Source organism: Trachurus japonicus, chromosome 8, assembly GCF_045865225.1.
Source record: "Trachurus japonicus isolate A0001 chromosome 8, Traja_1.0".
In the NCBI taxonomy this organism is placed as follows: Eukaryota; Metazoa; Chordata; class Actinopteri; order Carangiformes; family Carangidae; genus Trachurus; species Trachurus japonicus.
Window position 1 is genome coordinate 22,988,730 of NC_140914.1, and position 21,574 is coordinate 23,010,303.

Consider the following 21,574-nt stretch of genomic DNA (forward strand, 5'->3'; position numbering starts at 1 on the left):
AAAGTGTCAGCCCACATTAAACCAACACTAAGTAACTTTTCAACTTTCATATAATATTTTCATAACTTTTGTGATGGTACATCGACTTACAACAGGTTGAATGACACCTCTGTCACGGCCTGAGAGGGTCTGTATCGCCTTCACTGGCACTAAAGACCCACTCCCGTGAAAATCGTGTTTTTTGAGCTTTTCACATGTTCCTGTGGCATTTTTCTTGTGTTAGAGCACTTATCAGCAGAGAAGGAAGTGCAAAATTGCATTTCAGAGTTTTTCTGCCTTCAAACTGCTGTGAACCAATGGCAGACTCAAACTGGCAGTTTCAGGAAGACTGGAGTTGAGGGGGCGCACCCACAAACAAGCTACGGAAAACCCTACTGGACTATACCCCCAGGGGTGCCCGAGAGGGGGGGAGGATGAGCACCCCAACAGGACGGACAAACAGGTATCGACCCATGCTAACGAAAAAACGACGATGAGTGCAGTCTGTTCATGTGGCAAAGTCTGCAAGAACCGGCATGGCCTGAAGATCCACCAGGCCAAAATGAAATGTTTGACGGGAAAGCAGGTGGTGCAACGCACAGGTCTAGTACCTGGTGAGACGCAGGAGGAGCAAGGCCGGGAGTCAACCCACAGTGCCCAGGCCCTCCACGCTCCACAAGCCCCATCCTATGTCAAGCATTCAGAACATCGCCGGGTCATGTGGCCTGCTGCCAACAAGGAGAGGGAGTGGCTCCAGTTTGATGAAGATTTGGATCAAGTGCTTGAGGCTACAGCAAGGGGAGATGCAGACCAGAAGTTGCGGGCAATGTCCGCGTTGATCATCAGCATTGGAGCTGAAAGGTTTGGCATAAAGGAACAACAGCAAACCAGAGGTCTAGGGGAGCCAAACAGACGGGAGGTGAAGATCAGCCAGCTTCGGAAGGAGCTTAGACTGCTTGGGCGGCAGTTTAAGCAGGCAAGGGAAGAGGAGAAGGCCGGGCTGGCAGAGCTCCGCAACATCCTGAGGAAAAAACTCACCACCCTCCGTCGAGCCGAGTGGCATAGGAGGAGGGGTAGGGAGAGAGCCAGGAAGCGTGCGGCCTTCATCTCGAATCCCTTTGGCTTCACCAAGAAGATCCTCGGGCAGAAAAGAAGTGGCCACCTTGCCTGTACTGAAGACGAGGTTAACAAGTACCTCAGTGCCACCTACAGTGATAGTGCAAGAGAGGAAGAGCTTGGGCCATGCAGGACCTTGATAACTCCGCCAGAACCCACCTCTGCATTTAACACCAAGGAGCCAACTTTGAAAGAAGTTGAGGAGGTTGTCAAAGCGGCGAGAACCAGCTCAGCACCAGGACCCAGCGGAGTGCCATATGTTGTCTACAAGAGATGCCCCAAACTCTTGAAGCGACTATGGACGATCCTCAAAGTCATCTGGAGGAGGGGGAAGGTGGCACAGCAGTGGCGACATGCAGAAGGAGTCTGGATTCCGAAGGAGGAGAACTCGAGTACCATGGAGCAGTTTCAGGGTCAATCTCACACCTCAGTGTTGAGGGCAAGAGATTCTTTAGTATAGTTGCCCGGCGCATGACGGAGTTCCTTCTGAGTAACAACTACATTGACACCTCTGTGCAGAAGGGGGGAGTCCCAAAGGTTCCAGGATGCATCGAGCATACGGGAGTCGTCACCCAGCTGATCCGGGAGGCACGTGCAGGCAAAGGAGACCTGGCAGTCCTTTGGCTAGATCTAGCCAATGCCTACAGATCCATTCCACACAAGCTGGTGGAAACCTCGCTTGAACCGACACCACGTTCCCAGGAAAGATCAAGGACCTTATTCTGAACTATTACAGCTGTTTTCAGTTTGAGAGTCACTGCCGAACATCAACATCTACATTTCATCGGCTAGAGAAGGGCATTATCACTGGATGTACCATCTCCGTGATATTGTTTGCCTTGGCCATGAATATGTTGGTGAAGTCAGCAGAGGTGGAGTGCAGAGGCCCACTCACCAACTCAGGTGTGCGGCAGCCCCCCATCAAGCATTTATGGATGACCTGACGGTGACGACAACATCAGTCCCGGCTGTAGATGGATCCTCCAAGGGCCTTGAGCGACTCATCAACTGGGCCCGGATGGACTTCAAGCCAGCCAAGTCCAGGTCCCCTGGTGGTGAAGAAGGGGAAGGTTTCAGATCAGTTTCGCTTCTCACTAGGAGGCATCCAGATTCCATCTGTGGTGAAAAGCCAGTGAAGAGCCTGGGCAAGATCTACGACGGCAAACCTTGAAGGACACCGGAGCGCTCCAAGCAACATCTGAGGAGTTGGGGACCTGGCTGACAGCAGTGGATAAGTCAGGCCTACCAGGCAAGTTTAAAGCTTGGATTTACCAACATGGCATCCTGCCACGTCTCCTCTGGCCTACTGGTCTATGATGTGCCAATGTCCACCACCGAGCGCTCGAGAGGAAGGTCAGCTGTTTCCTGCGAAGGTGGCTGGGCCTACCGCGAAGCCTCAGCAGCATCGCCTTGTACGGGAGGAACAACAAGCTAAAACTGCCATTTAGCAGTCTGACGGAGGAGTTTTATGGTCACACCGAGCAAGAGAGGTGCTGCTGTACAGGGAACTCCCAGTGACATCAAAGTCTCCTCGGCTGGCATAGAAGTAAGAACAGGCAGAAAATGGAAGGCCCACGAGCAGTCGACCAAGCTGTGTCCCGGTTGCGACACAGCGAGCAGGTGGGAACAGTGGCATCCGGACGGGCAGGCCTCGGGAGCAACCCAAACCTCGCTACAACAAGGCCCAGGGAAAGGAAAGACGCCAGCTGATCCAGGAGGCAGTCCGAGCAGGGGTGGAGGAAGCCTGCTGCAGTAGGACAGTGGGGATGCGGCAGCAGGGGGCATGGACCCGATGGGACAGGGTGGCTGAACGGAGGATATCGTGGACAGAGCTATGGAGAGCTGAGCCACACCGGATTAAGTTCCTCGTTCGGTCGGTGTACGATGTCCTCCCGAGCCCATCCAACCTCTTCCTCTGGGGCTTGGCTGAGACTCCACTGTGTCCTCTCTGCCAGAAAGGTGGATCGCTGGAGCACATCCTGAGCTGTTGCCCCAGGGCGCTGGGAGATGGGCGCTACCGCTGGCGACATGACCAAGTGCTGCGGGTCATCGCAGAGGTCATCAGCACAGGGATCTCCACCAGCAAACACCAACAACCAGCAAAGCAGTCCATCACCTTTGTTAGGGCTGGGGGCTGGGGAGAAGCCACAGCAGTGCCGGAGTCAAACAGGGGGGCTGCTGGCAACAGCCCGGAGAACATCGCAGTGACCACACTTAGGCCAGACATGGTCCTGGTGTCAGTAACAACAAGGCAAGTGGTCCTGCTGGAATTGACTGTTCCCTGGGAAGACCGGATGGAGGAGGCCTTTGAGAGGAAGAGGGCCAAGTACGAGGAGCTGGCAGGAGAATGTCGAAGCAGGGGATGGAGGACCCGGTGCAACCCCATCGAGGTCGGATGCAGAGGATTCACCGGCCAGTCTCTCATCAGGGCACTCAAGATGTTGGGAGTGAAGGGACTGCAAATAAGGAAAGCCATCAAGAACATCACGGACGCAGCAGAAAAGGCGTCGAGATGGCTGTGGATCAAGCGGGGAGATCCGTGGGCTACACATGCTACTTAGACACAAGCTGGGGCCTGATCAACCCCGGCTGGGTCGCCTGGGCGAGGGTGTATGATGTTGCGAGACCCGAAACACCCAGTGAACCCAGGTTACATCACTGATGATGTGTCTAAGTTGCACCGAATGTGTATATTAGAACTAGGGTGTCACAGCTCCAGGGGAGGGCACTAGTGCTACAAGCTCCCGCCCCGCTCTGCATCTGGCTCAGAGGTGAAAGCCTTCACAGCTCGGTGTAGCTGTCTAGGTATAATAGGTATAGCTCACCTGGTAGAGCAGCTTGCACTGTGAGCAAGGACTATGCACCAGTCTGGGATCAAATCCCAGTGTGGAGTTTTACGTTAAACGCGCTGAATCTGTAATTGTACAATGTCCAGCTGTCAGCAAGCGGGGGGGGTGGGGTGCGAGGAGGTGGCTGGGCGGGTGCAGAGCAGCGCAGTCTCCGCCCACCCCCCAGAGGTGCATTGCTAATGTGCATGGCTAATGAGCTGGTTTTAAAATGGCCGAAAAGGGTCGCGGGAGTGGGACTTAAGCAACTTTGAGGTGGATGGTAGGAACCCGGCTCTCACTTAAGTTTCATTTTCACTTTTGCGAGTCACGACAAGGAGGGAGAGGGCAATGTGGTACGTTCCCGTCGGATTGTGCATGTGTGTTTACTGTGAAATGATCCGCTGGAAACAGAAACTTAGTTTGGACATCTTCTGTTAATTTCCATGCACTGGGAGATCAGAATTTTTACAGCGCTATGCGCTGGTGCTCATGGGAGATGGAGTCTCCCTTCAGGCAAAACACTACCGCTTTGGGCTACTGGCGCCGCCAAACTCAACCAATATGGAAAGTTCTTTAGTACTGCTTTAACCAAAGATAGCATTATCTGACCTTCATAATATTGGTTTGGATCAGAATGGAAATGTGATGATTGGTCAATCACTGTTAAGTGGTGGGATTCAGCACTCTGGCTCTTGCAATTCTACTATGTTACCCATAAAATAACATTTTGCACAAAGTCGTCTCCATGGTACAGTTAGTTTTCCAATAGGTTAATGTTAAGCTCTGATATGGGATAGCATGGCTCAGCCTAGTGTTTTCTCAGGGTTAGAGTCAGGTTAATACTTTCTCTGTCCACAACATGGTTTAGTTAATAATCCGAATAATAAACAGTGTCACACTTTAAGCATCAGTATCATTAAAAAGCTGCTGTTTGGTCAAAGCAAAGCCAGAGCTGGTCTGTGGCTTATTTTAGGTCATACCAACACAGCCACAGAACAGCCATGAGTCTAATTTGATAGCAGATGACCACAGAGTCACTGTCATGCTTTAAGCTGTAAATCTACTATATGGGACATTACACAGGGGGGCAGGAGGGGCAACACTGGCTTAATTTAGCTCCAGAGTATCCCATCGTGTTTGTGTTGGAATGTAAACAATGTACTGAGTGCTGGCTGTTCAAACTATTGTAACTGTGTCAACTCAAAAAGGGAAACTTGGCATTGCTTTCTGCAGCTTTGTCAGAAAAGCAAACACTCACAAGCTAGAAAGCAACAACCTCACTCATTTAAATAGCCTAGTTATACTGTGAACCTGTTTGCACTGTGGTCAGCACCAATCAGAAAGCAAAAACAATACTTTAATGTTATAATGTTGTAATAATGACAAAAAAAACACAAGTAAAGCAAAAAAAAAGGAAAGAAAGATCCGTTTTCTACACATGAACACACAACGACGGGCTTGGTGCTGATGATCATCAAGTTTATAGGCTATTTGTCACCATAACCCTGGTTTACGGCCATGATACCACCCTGAACACGCCCTATCTCATCTGATCTCAGAAGCTAAACAGGTCGGGTCATGATTAGGCTACATACCTGGTCCTTGGCTGCTTTTAAATGAGCTCATCTCACTGGATCCACTTGCACTAAAAATCAAATAAATAACAGAAGAGATGCATCAGAAACACATTCATCCTCCTGCTGTTGTAAGCTGTGAAGGGTAACAACCAACACTTCTCAGACAGCTGGACTGAGAAAAACACACAAACACAAAACATGTTGTTCAAGGTGCATGAAGAGGGAAGTAAGAGCCAGAGTTTGAAACCCAGTCTTCTTCAGTTTTTATTGACTGGAAACAACACTGAAACTGAAACAAATACATTTTGACCTGAGTACATTTTTGTTATCTGATACAAGTGATGGGAAACCCATACAGTAGGCTATATGGTTTGCAGTAACGTCAATGTGAGCAACAGGCTGCCGACAGGATGCAGGACATCTAACTTCAGTGTACCAAGGCTATGTGTTGTTACCCCCTCTGTTGTAAATACGTACCTTGGTGCTATCCACACAGTCTGTGGTGCCATCACTGGTCCTGTACAGTGCACATGTCATTGTCCAGCTCAGGCGAGTCCAACGAAAAGACGAGCAGGACAAGTGTGTGCGGCACTTGTGAGGTAAACGAGAACAACTGAATATCCTGTTGAAACTTTTAAAATACAACTCGTACTGTTGACCATGACGACTGGAAAGTTTTAGAACAATGTCCAACATTGTTTTGAAGGGAATTTCTCTTCAGCTCCGGTGTCACGTTTTGTGTCGGTGTGAAACGTAACAACACAAAATACTCCCCCCTGCAAACCGAGGCAGAGTCAGACTGCGGAGTGAGAAATATAGCAAAATACGCCATTATGTCATAATGAATTAGGCTAACTGTTATCTAGTTTGTTAATATAGTTTCCTTTGCAATATCCCTACAACATGTTAACGTTACTCTGTTCTGCTACGTAAGACACTGTTACTTTCCAACAAGCTACCTTTGAAAGTCCTGTTGTGAAACGTAGGGTCACGCACCGAAGCAGCATATCTCCTCATATTTTACTTAAACAGACGGTAGTTCCCCATAGGTAAGTCATATGAGCCCATAGCCACATGAGGGCGACAACACCATTCACCACACAGACGCCTGGATGACCGGGCGGAACGAATAATCCTGACACGGAGAGGGGGCCAATAACAATGACGGACCAATATGGCGGCGAAACAATGTGCAAGAGAAACAAGTGAAAGAAATCTTCAAAATCATATGTGTAGCTAAATGTGTAAGTTATTACGTGTTCGTGTGATACTGTTCATAAACGACGAGCGTATGTCGGTGTCTAGGGCTGCATATTGATAGCAGTACGTTATCGTTAAAGTAATCTGACAACAAAAAAAAAACGTTAGCTAACGTTAGCCAAACACAAGAGTCACTGGAAACACGTCCGTTAGCTGGTTAGCACTGTTAAAAATGTGGGGAGAAATTGAGCCACCTGTTAAAATACAGCCGAGTCCGTGTGAGAGTGAGGACGAGAGCAAGTTACCGGAAGAACCGGTGACATGGACCCAGAGACCTGATTTAAACATCCCAAACATCCCCACAGTCACCGAGCAGGCGCCGAGCGACACCCCGGTGAGATGTGTACCGTTAACGTAGTGCAAAAATATCCGCCCAGTGTCCTCTGTAGTTGTTGTTGGTGGCATTAAAGTAATTATTCTGTTTAACTGATACTGTTTTTGTGCTTATCGATCAGGCCGTGAGCAGCGCGGAGGCCAGCTGTGTGAACGCCATGGTCGCAGCCGTAGCATCCAGTGGGAACCTGGTGAAGAGCCAGCAGATCGGAGAGGCTGAACTGACCCTAGAGCAGCGCAAAGCCGAGCTGCTGAATCAGTACAGGAGCAAACCGCTGGTTTTCCTGGAGAGGTATCATGTATGTGTACTGAGCTCTTTGTGTATTTACCAGCCAACACACTGTATTTGGTACAGAAGGACACATTTATTAAGTTTGCTAATTGCCCTGTCAAAACAGAGACACCACTGGATTACTGGATTACTGTTCAGTAAAAACAAATTTGTTCCACAATTTTATCACATGACGTTTTTGTGGTTGTAACATTACTTGTTATTACTACAGTTACTATTCAGGGGAAATCAGCAACCCATCTATAACCCAAATTTATTGGCTTACTGTGATAAACAACATTTCCTCTGTCTCATTTGCCAGACTTGTCTGAAGCCCCAGGACCTGTCGGCATTTGCTCACGTCTGCTCGGACCCGCGAACCCAACACTACAGCAAAGTGATACAAAGACGATCTGCAGGATGCACCAACAGGACCAGGGTCCGAAACCAGCGCTATGCTGCCCTCAGAGCCCTGCAGAAGGGTAGGGCCTTCCTCCGCTTGTGTCTAGGATAGTTTTGGTTTTACTTGACAAGGTTTTACATATTGCTTCTGCCACCTTTACAACCACTCAACCAATGACTGGTAGTCTTGTAGTTTATATTATATACCTGATGCAATAAGATATGTTTATCGTGCATTAAACTGATATTGCTGTTGGTTCATTCCAACTTGTCATTCCTCTGCTCTGCCTCCTCTCCTAGAGGGTGAGTACTTCAGTGAAGAACAAATGCGAATAAGGGAGCCGCTGTTGTATGAACAGTATATTGGCCAATACCTGACTGATGAGGAGGTGAGTTGTATTTTATAATTTAATGCTGAGTTTAGATTTAGAGATCTCCCAGTGTATCTTCAAGCTAATTTTCTGAATGCTTTAGGTGCTGGAGCGCTCACAGGAGGCCATGTTGGATGGTGCACAAGGGGAACAAGGAGCACCATCTGGAGGCACAGGAGGTCTCGCCCATCTCCTCCTCAACTCCTACCAGGAGCGTCTCATCCAGAGTCGTCTGCAGGAGGAGCAGGAGAGAGAGGACTGCCAACAAGAGGAGGAGGAGGATGAGGAGGATGATGACGGTGAGAAGGGATCACAACAAGTGGTGTTGAAGTTACTCTCACTGCTTTCATTACTGTGCTTTTTGTCAGCATGTGTCTCTGTGTTTGCTCAAACTGCAGACAATAAAGTTCAGGAGTGGGAACCCACCACCGAGGAGAAAGCTCTTCTCAGGGAGGAGTTCATCAGTCAAATGCACCAGCGCTTCCTAGACGGCAAAGACAAAGACTTTAACTACAGGTCAGCCACAACACCATCACCACAAATGCTTGTTAACAGCTGCTTCCACACAAAACAGACACTGGGTAGTGCATTACCACATGTAGGACTAATTGAGGTGGATGAAGCAATTGCCAGTTGAAGTCTGCCAGTCTTGCCTAAGAATACAAATAGGAATAAAAGTTCTACTAAATGACATAAGACATTTGCTTGTGTTAAATTATTTGAAAAGGTTTTCTATATTTTTTTCTATATTTATGAAAAATGTAACAAAAAGATCTTTGATGACATTCACAAATATATGTAATAGTGAGCAGACATAGTATATAAATATAATAGGGAGCAGGCTCTTTGATAATGTTATTGTCATGACAATAAACATGGTTTTATGGTTGAATTAAAAATGTTTGAGAGCTTTTAAATGTGAGTAACAATAATCTCACTAATGGAATAATTATGTTGAAATCCTGATTTCATGATACAAACAGAAGAGGCAGATACACATGGTCGTATCAACTCAACTGAAGCAAGATATACCATAGACAATATGTATAGAATTAATTGAATTGATGATTTGGTCATAATATACAATACAATGTAGTTCAAATGTGAACCAGGAACTAATAGTTTAATTGATAATATGAAGGTTGCTGTGACCCCAGAGAAAAGAAACTATGAGAAACTAATAATAATACTAACCAATAATATATTGCTATTCGTTTATAAAGTATGAATTAAAAGTATTTGCATCTGTTACAGAGAGGTGGATGAGAACCCAGACTATGACAACTTGGACATTGTCAGCAGAGACGCAGAAGATAAATACTTTGATGATGAAGATGATGAAGAAGGGGATGACGAGGAGGAAGAAGAAATGACAGAATAGCAGCTGTTGTAGTGGCAGAACCACTCAGATTGACTTGTAAATACAAATGTACAAAATAAGGACACGTATTCTATTTTTCAGTGTTATATCTGAATGCAAACACAGCTGGTTATAATAAATCTTTGGGTCTTTTGCAATTTGAGTAATTCTTTGGCAGCACATAGCAGATGGATTTCAATGATTACTTTCCCATACTTCACCTGGGGTTGTCCTGAGTATGAGGTAAGTTGCTTTAAAAGAAAACCTATGTATATATGTCTTATTTTGTATTGCAGATAATGATGAAATAACTTTGATGGGCACTGACCCACAAGTTGAGAGACACTGCCTTAAGGATTTTGACAGTTGATCAAGAAGATCATTTCCATACATAGACATTTTAGAGGTGTGTGTGTGTTGCCTTGCCTTATTGATTTTTAGTCAATAGTGTACACCTTTCTCTAGGGGAGTGGCAGACACAGACACAAGTGATGACGATGAAGCACACAGCCCGTTACCAATATCTTTAATTCAGTTTGTGTGAAATGAGAGAGAACCCCAGGTCAACACAACCTGTGGTCCTTGATTTAAACAAAGCTGCACTGATGCAGGGCCCGAGTCTAGGTTTGTGGCACCATACCATAGTTAACATCATAAAACAATGTCTACCATCAGTAGAAAAAAAACAAAAACAAGTAATTAACATACAGTATACACACACATTCTTGTCAGAATTGGCGCAAGGGCTGAAATCTTTAAAATGTATTTTTAGCCACCCCACTGATTTAATGTTATCAAACTATAGTAATGATTTTTGACAAGTCCATAATGACCTCTATTTTGTGCATGAAAAAATAACATTTCCAACTATTATTTACAGCTTATGAATTCATATAATTAATAATAATACACAAAGTACGAAACAGAGAAATCAAGGCAATCTAAATGACTAAACAGGTATGGGAAAAGAAAAAAAACATTAAAAACAATTTCATAAAAATACAAGTCATTCTTTCCATCCAAATGTCAAGCCAGTCGTCCATTGTAGGTGTGACTAACCCTAACCCTTCTGTTAAACTTTATGAAACGCCCTCCATGATTGAATTAGTTGTACCCATTACCAAAGGATATGACAAAGGTTTAACTCAGAGAATCCACACTGTCTGCTGCAGTTGGAATATTTGGTCCAGTGATGTATACAGTACTTCCCTCATGACAAGTTCTTTAGCATTGGCCATTTTATTACTGGTGCATATCCATATCTGACAAGCCTCTTACATATAGTATCATTATGCTTTTTATAAACTGACTAAAATTACTTGCTGTTAGAGCCAGCAGTAAACAACAGATCCCTGTGTAACTGAATTGTCCCTTTGTTTAACTACATGCCTGTAATTGACAATAATGTACAATGTGTGAATTTTTGCAGGTTTGTCCACAAATTACTTAGCCTCGTAAACCAGCCTCTCGCGGAAATGCATTTCATTTCATTTCTCGGGAGAGTCTGGCCTCATCCCCGCTCTAAGTATTTTGGGTGGGCGGGAGCTGGGCGGGAGTAGTAGCAAAGACGTTTTAATATCTTTGGTAGTAGCGTTGACAGACAACCTCATTCAGCCAATCAGCAAGTTGGTGTAGTGACGGGGCTTTGCACCAGTCGGTCCCTGATTGGCCAACGTGCTGTGTCAATCACAGCGGGCGACGCTGATTGGCTCGGCCTTCTGAGGGTTTCAGTCCAAACGCTTAGAATGGGGATGAGGCCAGACTCTCCCTCGGAATGAAATTAAATGCACTTCCGCGAGAGGCTGGTTTACGAGGCTACAAATTACTGCCTGCATTTCACAAGTTTACTTTCTAACTCCCGGAATTTTCATAGTGTAATACTCCTCTTGTAGTTTTAAAACTTTGATTTGCATTTTTATTTTCTCTTTCTTTAATTGATCAAGATCCATTGTATCCAGATCAATGCCAGCGGAGCATCTAGAGGACGAAACCTCCTCCTCTATGTCCGAGGAATGACTTGCTTGAGGATCACTGTGGAATAAAGATATTCTGTGGTGACATGTATCAAACAAACATCTTAATTTGTCCAGATAATGAGATTACTAATGAGTCCTTACCTTGTCTCTTGATTAATCTTTTGCATTTGTGTTGCCTCGTGGTCATTGGTAGTGGCGTCTGTGTGCGTTGGGTTATCAGCCTGCTCTCTCAGAGGTTTAGGGGAGTGGCCTGCAAGGTGAGGAGAAAATGATTGTTGAAAGGAGATGGCATATTATTCACACATGCACAAAGAAGCTGCTAACATGCCAATATTTACTGTCAGTGTTAGTGCTTCTACAGATGTTGATTCGTGTAGGAAACACCACCTTCACGAACGTTGTCTTCATCAATAACAGCAGGCACACTCTCATCTTCAACTTCTCCCTCTTCTATCTTGTCCTCCTCTTCTTCAGTCGTGTTGACATCTCCTCCACCACTTTCAGCCCCTTGCCTTTTCTTCTCTCCCTTCCCCGGAAGCCTGTCGCCTTGAACATCAACTTCCTTGGTTTCTTCTCCAGAGTTTAATTCTGTTGCATTGAGAGCGACTGTAATCAAATTAATTAATAATTATAAGTTGGCATCTGTGCTGCTTAGCATTGAATTCTGGTTTCAGCTGCAGAAAAGAAAGTGCCTCAAACCTTCATGGGAACTTCCTGATTCTACATCTGATGACAGGATTTTCTGTGGCTGGGGAGATAAAAGAAAAAAAAATCCTCTGACATTAAGTATCAAAGTTGCATTTTCTTATTTTACAAAATCAATATCATATTTAAAAGTGTAGTTACCTTTGTGGTGGAAGTTCTTCTCCGTGTATAGCTCTTTGTTGTTAAAATCCCTTCCTGTGATAATGGTGACATGTTATTTAGTGTTGGCTGTGAGTCTCTTAAATAAAGAAACAAAGAAAAACGTCTTACATCAAACAACGTCTGCAGAGGTTCGCCCTTGTGGAAAATAGTTGTTTTCCATTTTTTAGTGGAGCCTTTGCCGGCATAGGCCTCAAAGGCAGTGGGAGAAAACCAGCTTCTCTCACACAGAATGCAGTCTTCACCTGAACAGGGCATTCAAGTACAGCAACGCAAATTACAAACAAAATAGGAAGAGGAGATAGATAGATAGATAGATAGATAGATAGATAGATAGATAGATAGATAGATAGATAGATAGATAGATAGATAGATAGATAGATAGATAGATAGATAGATAGATAGATAGATAGATAGATAGATAGATAGATAGATAGATAGATAGATAGATAGATAGTCTTCTTACCTTTGGCCAGCTTTTCTACATCCAGTCTGCCCTTTTTGACTCCACAGGTCACACGTAACTGTGGTTCCAAAATCTCACTTTTTCCTTGTTCCCCCTGATCGTTGTGTTGTAGTTGTGTAGATGCCCCCAGCTCCTGTTCTTCCTCCTCCGATTCTTCCTCTCTATCCTCATCACTTCGATCTATAGTGTAACTCATTCGCTCTCGTTTCCTTCGGTTACTTCTCCTGCCCTTGTCTTCCTCTTTCCTACCATCACTCAGTATTCTTCTCCTCTTCATTTGGTCGGCCTTAAACAAACAGACAGCTTTTAGTCGAATTGATTGGTTTTCTGAGACGCAAACCCCTGTAAACAAAATAAAAGGATAGGGTTACTTTTTTCATAAAAAGTCTGTTACACTGTATTCTGATGTTGTAATCTGAACAGTGGCCTATTTCATTCTAACAGTCAGATAGCTTACTGATAACCGCGGTAGATGATAGGCTTCTGTCAAAACTAGGCTAAGTTACTCTATTTCTCTATCTGTAACTGACTGTATCTACAACAGCGGAAATGCTGATTTCAACCATTTCAACTAAACCAACCGTCTTTGCCTAAACCAAACCGGCAGAGTAGCGGGCATCGTGATAAGTCAATCAGAGGCCTAGTAAAGCGGGTCTTGGCCTATGGTCTTGGCGTGGCCATAGTAGGAAAAAAAAATTCGCGGACGATTGGCGCGAGAGGAAGCAGAGACAAAGCGCGTAGTTTCAAAATGAACCGTGGTTGTCGATGACTTGAGCTGCAGAGTCATGTGAGAGCAGGCAGAAACGGGTGAACCAGTGACTAGTTTTCTAAATCTGCCTGAGCTAGCTTCACTCCTCTCTGTTGTTTGTTTCAGCTCAATTACGTCGATTGACCGTAACTTTTTTTAATCTACTCAGAATCTGATCGCAGCCTGTAATCGATACATTTAGCTATACAAAGAGAAACTGGACAGCATTTCAAGCGAAAGGGGGTTATATTGGTTAATTGTGTTTATAATATCCATGACACGTCTTTTATGTTTCAAACCACTAAATCGATTTAGCATTGTTAAAAGTTGACCTTACCTCCGCTGTCTCTCAACCTTTTTACAGTCTATGCTCAAAGACCAGACGGTTTATAAACCAAGACCTTCCATGACGAGTCAGCTTCCTGTATGCATGTCACGTGGGCTTCTGCACGGCCACGCCCCTTTAGGGAGACCAGAGGCAGCCTGGAGTGTATTGACTCCAATGGGAAAATTGAACGTGAACACAGATTATGGTCGGGTCTTTCTCCCCACAGTCACTGAAGTAAATGTTGGACTCATTTTTCACAAGCCACATCTCTTCTGAACAGTTTGACACGAAAATGGCAATTTTCAGACGGACACATCAGGAGAAAATCCACTTTGTTCAAGACCTGTCTCTGTCTCTACGACACACTCTCGCGAGATTTGGCACAGATCTCCTAGGCAACGTCAAACAAATGGCCGCGAACTCCCGTGAAAATGATTTAAATTATTTTTGGCATGCTAAATATTACTGTTAGTAGTGTAAATATTTAATGTTATCATAAGAAAATATAAATATCTCACTTTCATCTACCTACAAATTGTATAAATCCACGAGCAGCCGCTCATGGAGTATCTTTCCATTCATTGAATATCTTTGGATGAGAGTAGAGCACTGGAAAAGATGATGGATTTCAATGATTACTTTCCCATACTTCACCTGGGGTTGTCCTGAGTATGAGGTAAGTTGCTTTAAAAGAAAACCTATGTATATAGGTCTTATTTTGTATTGCAGATAATGATGAAATAACTTTGATGGCCTGCTGATGGGCACTGACCCACAAGTTGAGAGACACTGCCTTAAGGATTTTGACAGTTGATCAAGAAGATCATTTCCATACATAGACATTTTAGAGGTGTGTGTGTTGCCTTGCCTTATTGATTTTTAGTCAATAGTGTACACCTTTCTCTAGGGGAGTGGCAGACACAGACACAAGTGATGACGATGAAGCACACAGCCCGTTACCAATATCTTTAATTCAGTTTGTGTGAAATGAGAGAGAACCCCAGGTCAACACAACCTGTGATCCTTGATTTAAACAAAGCTGCACTGATGCAGGGCCCGAGTCTAGGTTTGTGGCACCATACCACAGTTAACATCATAAAACAATGTCTACCATCAGTAGAAAAAAAACAAAAACAAGTAATTAACATACAGTATACACACATTCTTGTCAGAATTGGCGCAAGGGCTGAAATCTTTAAAATGTATTTTTAGCCACCCCACTGATTTAATGTTATCAAACTATAGTAATGATTTTTGACAAGTCCATAATGACCTCTATTTTGTGCATGAAAAAATAACATTTCCAACTATTATTTACAGCTTATGAATTCATATAATTAATAATACCGGTAATACACAAAGTACAAAACAGAGAAATCAAGGCAATCTAAATGACTAAACACGTATGGGAAAAGAAAAAAAACATTAAAAACAATTTCATAAAAATACAAGTCATTCTTTCCATCCAAATGTCAAGCCAGTCGTCCATTGTAGGTGTGACTAACCCTAACCCTTCTGTTAAACTTTATGAAACGCCCTCCATGATTGAATTAGTTGTACCCATTACCAAAGGATATGACAAAGGTTTAACTCAGAGAATCCACACTGTCTGCTGCAGTTGGAATATTTGGTCCAGTGATGTATACAGTACTTCCCTCATGACAAGTTCTTTAGCATTGGCCATTTTATTGCTGGTGCATATCCATATCTGACAAGCCTCTGAAGCCTCTGAATTTTCATAGTGTAATACTCCTCTTGTAGTTTTAAAACTTTGATTTGCATTTTTATTTTCTCTTTCTTTAATTGATCAAGATCCATTGTATCCAGATCAATGCCAGCGGAGCATCTAGAGGACGAAACCTCCTCTATGTCCGAGGAATGACTTGCTTGAGGATCACTGTGGAATAAAGATATTCTGTGGTGACATGTATCAAACAAACATCTTAATTTGTCCAGATAATGAGATTACTAGTCCTTACCTTGTCTCTTGATTAATCTTTTGCATTTGTGTTGCCTCGTGGTCATTGGTAGTGGCGTCTGTGTGCGTTGAGTTATCAGCCTGCTCTCTCAGAGGTTTAGGGGAGTGGCCTGCAAGGTGAGGAGAAAATGATTGTTGAAAATTTCACTTGATTTTACAAATCATTTGAAAAAAAGACAATAAAACAGACTCCATGTGTGGTCTCTGGACTACTTACTCATTGGCTCTGGGCATTCTTTCTCTGGTGATGAATCTTTGATATTTTCAACTCCAGAAGGATGAACGATCGTCTCAAGATGCTCTTCTCTCTCCTCACAGTTATCTTTACAGGAGGCAAACATCAAATAAACAAAAAAATATTAATCTAATCCATGACATCTTAAACCATTTTACCACAAAAAAGTGAATCTGCATGTGTTGCTAACCTATCATGTCGTTGGTCAGACTTGTACTTGTCTCAGGGACAGGTGAGGTTCTGATGTTGGCGGCGTCGTCGCTGATTGATTTGGTGTCTTCAGGTTTGGACGAGGTAGCTGCTGCAGGTAGAGGTCTTGCAGGTGTTTTAGTCTGGATGTCTGTTTGTCCATCTTTTCTTTCACCACTTTCATCTCCTTCTCTCTTAACACCTGGCATCCAGCTGGTGTCAGTTTGTGAGGCTGCTGTGACGCAAGGGTTGTCTATTGCCGAGATGTTTTGTCGACTCTCCCCTTCATTCGGTGTGTCATCCACTGGCATAAACCAACTGTCTGTTCGCAGATAAAAGCAAGGTCATTCAAGTTACAAAAAAATAATGTTTTGTGGAGTTTTTAAAGTTAAACAGATTCAGTCACATGCTACAGTCTCTTCTGTTTGCTTAAGTTGGACAGTAAACAATCACAAACCTTCTTCTGGTTGCTCTGGCTCTGGGCAGTTTGACTGACGTTCAGTCCTCTCCTGAAACACAGAATTACGGGGAGCACTCAATAATATTTGATTGATACGTTATTTGTGATGGCCAAACTGGGATTAAATATTATTGGTTCATTTACTCAGGATTAATTTGACCACAGTCAAGAACTAAACTTTAGATGAATTGAGACATTTGTCTATGTTACAGTCAGAGTCTGTTTTTGTGAAAGTCACTGGAGTCACTGGATTTACGCTCTGACCTTTGGTCACTTGCCTGATATGTGAGCATGCTAACATATCTAAATGGTAATGTTATACTATTCATACTTACAAAACTCAATATGTTATTACATTATTAATGTGCTATACAGCTAAACTTCAGGTACCATGCTCAACTAAACCAAAACTGCTGATCATGGGAAAAGTCAGTGTCTAAGTAGTTGTTGAAATAAAGTTTTGACCTGATGGTGGTATTACAAGGAGTTTCTTTAGCTCCCAGTGTGTGTACACCATGGGTGCAGATCCCAGGGGGGACGGGGGGGACATGTCCCCCCCAATTTCTGAAAAACATGAATTGTCCCCCCCAATAAAAATTCACATTCTTCACATTTTAGATTAACATCTAAAAAGAAATGATTGAAATGGTGGAACAAAGAAATCTCTGGTCTCCCTCACTATGATGTTTAAGTGAAAGGGTAGTTTCTTACACAGACACTAATGACATCAGCAGGCTTTAAATTAAAAAAAAACACCCCCCTCAATCTTATGATTCATATTTTGATATTCCTCCATATCAATTAATCATACATAAAGTAGTTCCATACACTGGGAGATAAGGAAGATGGTGAGAAGAATTGGGGATCTGGGAAGGTCGGAGGGAGGCGAAAGATAAGAATGTGAGTAGACATTACATGTCCGAGACCCTTAAAATTATAATTTACTAATATAACAGCAGTGATATGTGCTGTTGGCTGTTTAGGACAAATAAGCAAGAAAGGTAAGCACAATAAATAATTCCCTGTGCAGTACTTTTTTAATGATATGGTGAGCCTCTAAGTTGTGATTTATGGTGGCATGTTATGAGCTGCATATGGGCAAAAAAAACAAAAACAAAATCACTTTTGTGTCCCCCCCAATCCTGACATCGGATCTGCACCCCTGGTGTACACGCATAACTAACTTCATAACTATGCAGTGTGAGAAAGGTGAAAAGCTTTAAATAGTATGTTAAAATGATTTTTCTCCATCTCACCTCTTCAAGCCTCTTGAGCACAACTCTTGCCATTTTTCCACATGTTGAAGTGATGAAATCTGTCTGCATTTCTGAAAGGAGATGGCATATTATTCACACATGCACAAAGAAGCTGCTAACATGCCAATATTTACTGTCAGTGTTAGTGCTTCTACAGATGTTGATTCGTGTAGGAAACACCACCTTCACGAACGTTGTCTTCATCAATAACAGCAGGCACACTCTCATCTTCAACTTCTCCCTCTTCTATCTTGTCCTCCTCTTCTTCAGTCGTGTTGACATCTCCTCCACCACTTTCAGCCCCTTGCCTTTTCTTCTCTCCCTTCCCCGGAAGCCTGTCGCCTTGAACATCAACTTCCTTGGTTTCTTCTCCAGAGTATAATTCTGCTGCATTGAGAGCGATTGTAATCAAATCAATTAATAATTATAAGTTGGCATCTGTGCTGCTTAGCATTGAATTCTGGTTTCAGCTGCAGAAAAGAAAGTGCCTCAAACCTTCATAGGAACTTCCTGATTCTACATCTGATGACAGGATTTTCTGTGGCTGGGGAGATAAAAGAAAAAAAATCCTCTGACATTAAGTATCAAAGTTGCATTTTCTTATTTTACAAAATCAATATCATATTTAAAAGTGTAGTTACCTTTGTGGTGGAAGTTCTTCTCCTTGTATAGCTCTTTGTTGTTAAAATCCCTTCCTGTGATAATGGTGACATGTTATTTAGTGTTGGCTGTGAGTCTCTTAAATAAAGAAACAAAGAAAAACGTCTTACATCAAACAACGTCTGCAGAGGTTCGCCGTTGTAGAAAATAGTTGTTTTCCATTTTTTAGTGGAGCCTTTGCCGGCATAGGCCTCAAAGGCAGTGGGAGAAAACCAGCTTCTCTCACACAGAATGCAGTCTTCACCTGAACAGGGCATTCAAGTACAGCAACGCAAATTACAAACAAAATAGGAAGAGGAGATAGATAGATAGATAGATAGATAGATAGATAGATAGATAGATAGATAGATAGATAGATAGATAGATAGATAGATAGATAGATAGATAGATAGATAGATAGATAGATAGTCTTCTTACCTTTGGCCAGCTTTTCTACATCCAGTCTGCCCTTTTTGACTCCACAGGTCACACGTAACTCTGGTTCCGAAATCTCACTTTTTCCTTGTTCCCCCTGATTGTTGTGTTGTAGTTGTGTAGATGCCCCCAGCTCCTGTTCTTCCTCCTCCGATTCTTCCTCTCTATCCTCATCACTTCGATCTATAGTGTAACTCATTCGCTCTCGTTTCCTTCGGTTACTTCTCCTGCCCTTGTCTTCCTCTTTCCTACCATCACTCAGTATTCTTCTCCTCTTCATTTGGTCGGCCTTAAACAAACAGACAGCTTTTAGTCGAATTGATTGGTTTTCTGAGACGCAAACCCCTGTAAACAAAATAAAAGGATAATGTTACTTTTTTCATAAAAAGTCTGTTACACTGTATTCAATTCATTTATTCATTTATTAAGGACTGCACAACAAGTCGGCAGAATTTGCTTTCGGCACAGCATAGTGCCAGCACATAGTACTGTGTGGCAACAGACATCAGTTATACATTTAACATACATGAGCAGACATCAACATTAGAGCAGACATTTACATACAGACTATACATTTAACACAGATGGAGTATGGAGATGAGTGGAGTTCAGTAGCCTGATGGCAGTGGGAAAAAAGCTGTTTTTGAACCGGGTTGTTTTTGTTGAAATGGACCTAAAGCGTCTGCCAGAGGGCAACAGTTGAAACAGGTGGTTGGCTGGGTGTGTTGAATCAGAGATTATTTTATGTGCTCTTGTTATTGTGCGTTTATGGTAAAGTGAATCAAGTGATGGGAGGGGGGTGTTCGTAATTAGAGATGCTTTTTTTATGATACGTTGGAGTTTGCTGCGTGAGTGGGTGTCCAGACTGCCGTACCAAACTGAGATGGATGCTGTGAGGATGCTTTCTATGCCTAAACCCAACCAATGGTGGGACCAAAGGGCTGTGGGAATAGGGCCTAATTTTCAGTGACAACAAAAGTTAGAAATGAGGGAACATAGGGCTGAGGGAACATAGGGCCTAATTTTCAGTGACGACAAAAGTTAGAAATGAGGGAACATAGGGCTGAGGGAACATAGGGCTGTGGGAACATAGGGATGACCCCCTTTCGGGGATGGCTGTGTAGAACTGGAGGAGGAGATTGCGTTTGACTTTGTATTTCTTGAGCTGCCTGAGGTGGAATAGTCTTTGGTTGGCCTTTTTTATTATATGGCTTGTGTTATAGTCCCATTTGAGTGTGACTATAACACAAGCCATATAATAAAAAAGGCCTGATTCTGATTCTAAACGCGGTAGATGGTAGGCTTCTGTCAAAACTAGGCTACTCTATTTCTCTATCTGTAACTGACTGTATCTACAACAGCGGAAATGCTGATTTCCGAAGGACGGTTGGCGCCTAGTTGTTGTTTTTCAAAATGAACCGTGGTCGTCGATGACTTGAGCTGCAGAGTCACGCGAGAGCAGGCAAACGGGTGAACCAGTGACTAGTTTTCTAAATCTGTCTGAGCTCGCTTCACTCCTCTCTGTTGTTTATTTCAGCTCAATTACGTCGATTGACCGTAACTTTTTTAATCTACTCAGACTCTGATCGCAGCCTGTAATCGATACATTTAGCTATACAAAGAGAAACTGGACAGCATTTCAAGCGAAAGGGGGTTGTTATATTGGTTAATTGTGTTTATAATATCCATGACACGTCTATAAATGTTTCAAACCGCAAAATCGATTTAGCATTGTTAAAAGTTGACAACAGATACCTTAGGCCTACCTTACCTCCTCTCAACCCAGGAACCACAACTGAAATTTTGCAGATGAGAGTAGCAAGTGAGGCCACGCCCCCAGTCCGGTGAAAAGTTAACTCACAAACTGCTGGTTTTGACTGGCGGTAAATTTACAAATCCCGCCGTATAGTCCGTCCTGATTTCGCCTATCTAACATTAACCGGCCTGGAAACAACCTCCTGCAATAGCTAACGTTTGTCAGGCACTAGGCAGACAACTATATCACGTCGTTTACGTATGTCCATACAGCCTACCGGAGAATGACCCCTAACGTACTCAGCGGCGAGAGGTGCAGTAAAAATGCTGCCTTCGGCGCCAGGGATCGAAACCCGAAACCATGCCCGCATGCCCGTATTAGTGCCTATGTAACACAACACTGAGGACTTCTCCTTTGTTTTCACCGGCGAGGGGGCGTGGCCTTTGACGTGACGTAGGCTGGCGTAGTCTCTGTGATACGCGTACATGAGGACAGTCTTTTAGGCAAAGACAGAAAAAAAAGAAAAAAAGTTATGTTGCCATTGCCTCGTAACAAAAACAATTTGCTTGATTTTGAGTCAGTAGTGTAGCTACACTTTTACGGAGGGAGTGACAGACACAGACAGAAGTGAGATGAACCACACAACTGGCAAAGGAGAAGCAGAAACGTTTGGTCCATCATATATTTAATTAGAGAGAACTCCAGGTCAAGGATAACAAAACAAAGTCTCATCGACTCATTTCCACT

General features: G+C 43.5%; 3 protein-coding genes and 1 pseudogene across 6 annotated transcripts in view; 2 read left to right on the top strand and 2 right to left on the bottom strand.

Annotated features, from left to right (window-relative positions):
- Positions 1–6,520, bottom strand: part of LOC146983239 (myocardin-related transcription factor A-like) — a 44,155-nt gene extending 37,635 nt beyond the window's left edge. Inside the window, exons 1-2 of one of the 2 annotated variants that reach the window (XM_085784736.1) lie at positions 5,978–6,520; positions 5,519–5,568 (exon numbers count right to left, since the gene is read on the bottom strand). The gene's annotated coding sequence lies outside the window, so the exon portion shown is untranslated. The remainder of the gene's footprint in view (positions 1–5,518; positions 5,569–5,977) is intronic. The other variant, XM_085784737.1, reaches the window with a different exon arrangement.
- On the top strand, positions 394–3,711 carry LOC146983240 (uncharacterized; annotated as a pseudogene).
- A 130-nt stretch (positions 6,521–6,650) lies between the features above and the next one.
- ccdc97 (coiled-coil domain containing 97) lies at positions 6,651–9,655 on the top strand. Of its 2 annotated transcripts, none has more exons than XM_085784738.1 (7): positions 6,651–7,094; positions 7,216–7,392; positions 7,687–7,846; positions 8,067–8,155; positions 8,241–8,456; positions 8,553–8,653; positions 9,392–9,655. In XM_085784738.1, exons 1-7 carry the CDS (start codon positions 6,933–6,935, stop codon positions 9,516–9,518), a joined length of 1,032 nt encoding a protein of 343 aa, XP_085640864.1. In that variant the 5' UTR covers positions 6,651–6,932; the 3' UTR covers positions 9,519–9,655. The 2 variants fall into 2 exon arrangements, with proteins under 2 accessions (XP_085640864.1, XP_085640866.1); XM_085784740.1 differs by having other exon boundaries at positions 8,241–8,436; positions 8,536–8,653.
- Positions 9,656–10,038: 383 nt separating this feature from the next.
- Positions 10,039–20,988, bottom strand: LOC146983242 (uncharacterized). Of its 2 annotated transcripts, none has more exons than XM_085784742.1 (12): positions 20,843–20,988; positions 19,075–19,416; positions 18,768–18,901; positions 18,639–18,692; positions 18,493–18,541; positions 18,181–18,381; positions 17,998–18,068; positions 16,739–16,790; positions 16,283–16,603; positions 16,075–16,179; positions 11,615–11,723; positions 10,039–11,528 (listed from the first exon to the last, which is right to left on the bottom strand). In XM_085784742.1, exons 2-12 carry the CDS (start codon positions 19,349–19,351, stop codon positions 11,342–11,344), a joined length of 1,560 nt encoding a protein of 519 aa, XP_085640868.1. In that variant the 5' UTR covers positions 19,352–19,416; positions 20,843–20,988; the 3' UTR covers positions 10,039–11,341. The 2 variants fall into 2 exon arrangements, with proteins under 2 accessions (XP_085640868.1, XP_085640867.1); XM_085784741.1 differs by lacking the exons at positions 10,039–11,528; positions 11,615–11,723 and adding exons at positions 15,051–15,776; positions 15,859–15,967.
- Between the last annotated feature and the right edge of the window lie 586 nt (positions 20,989–21,574).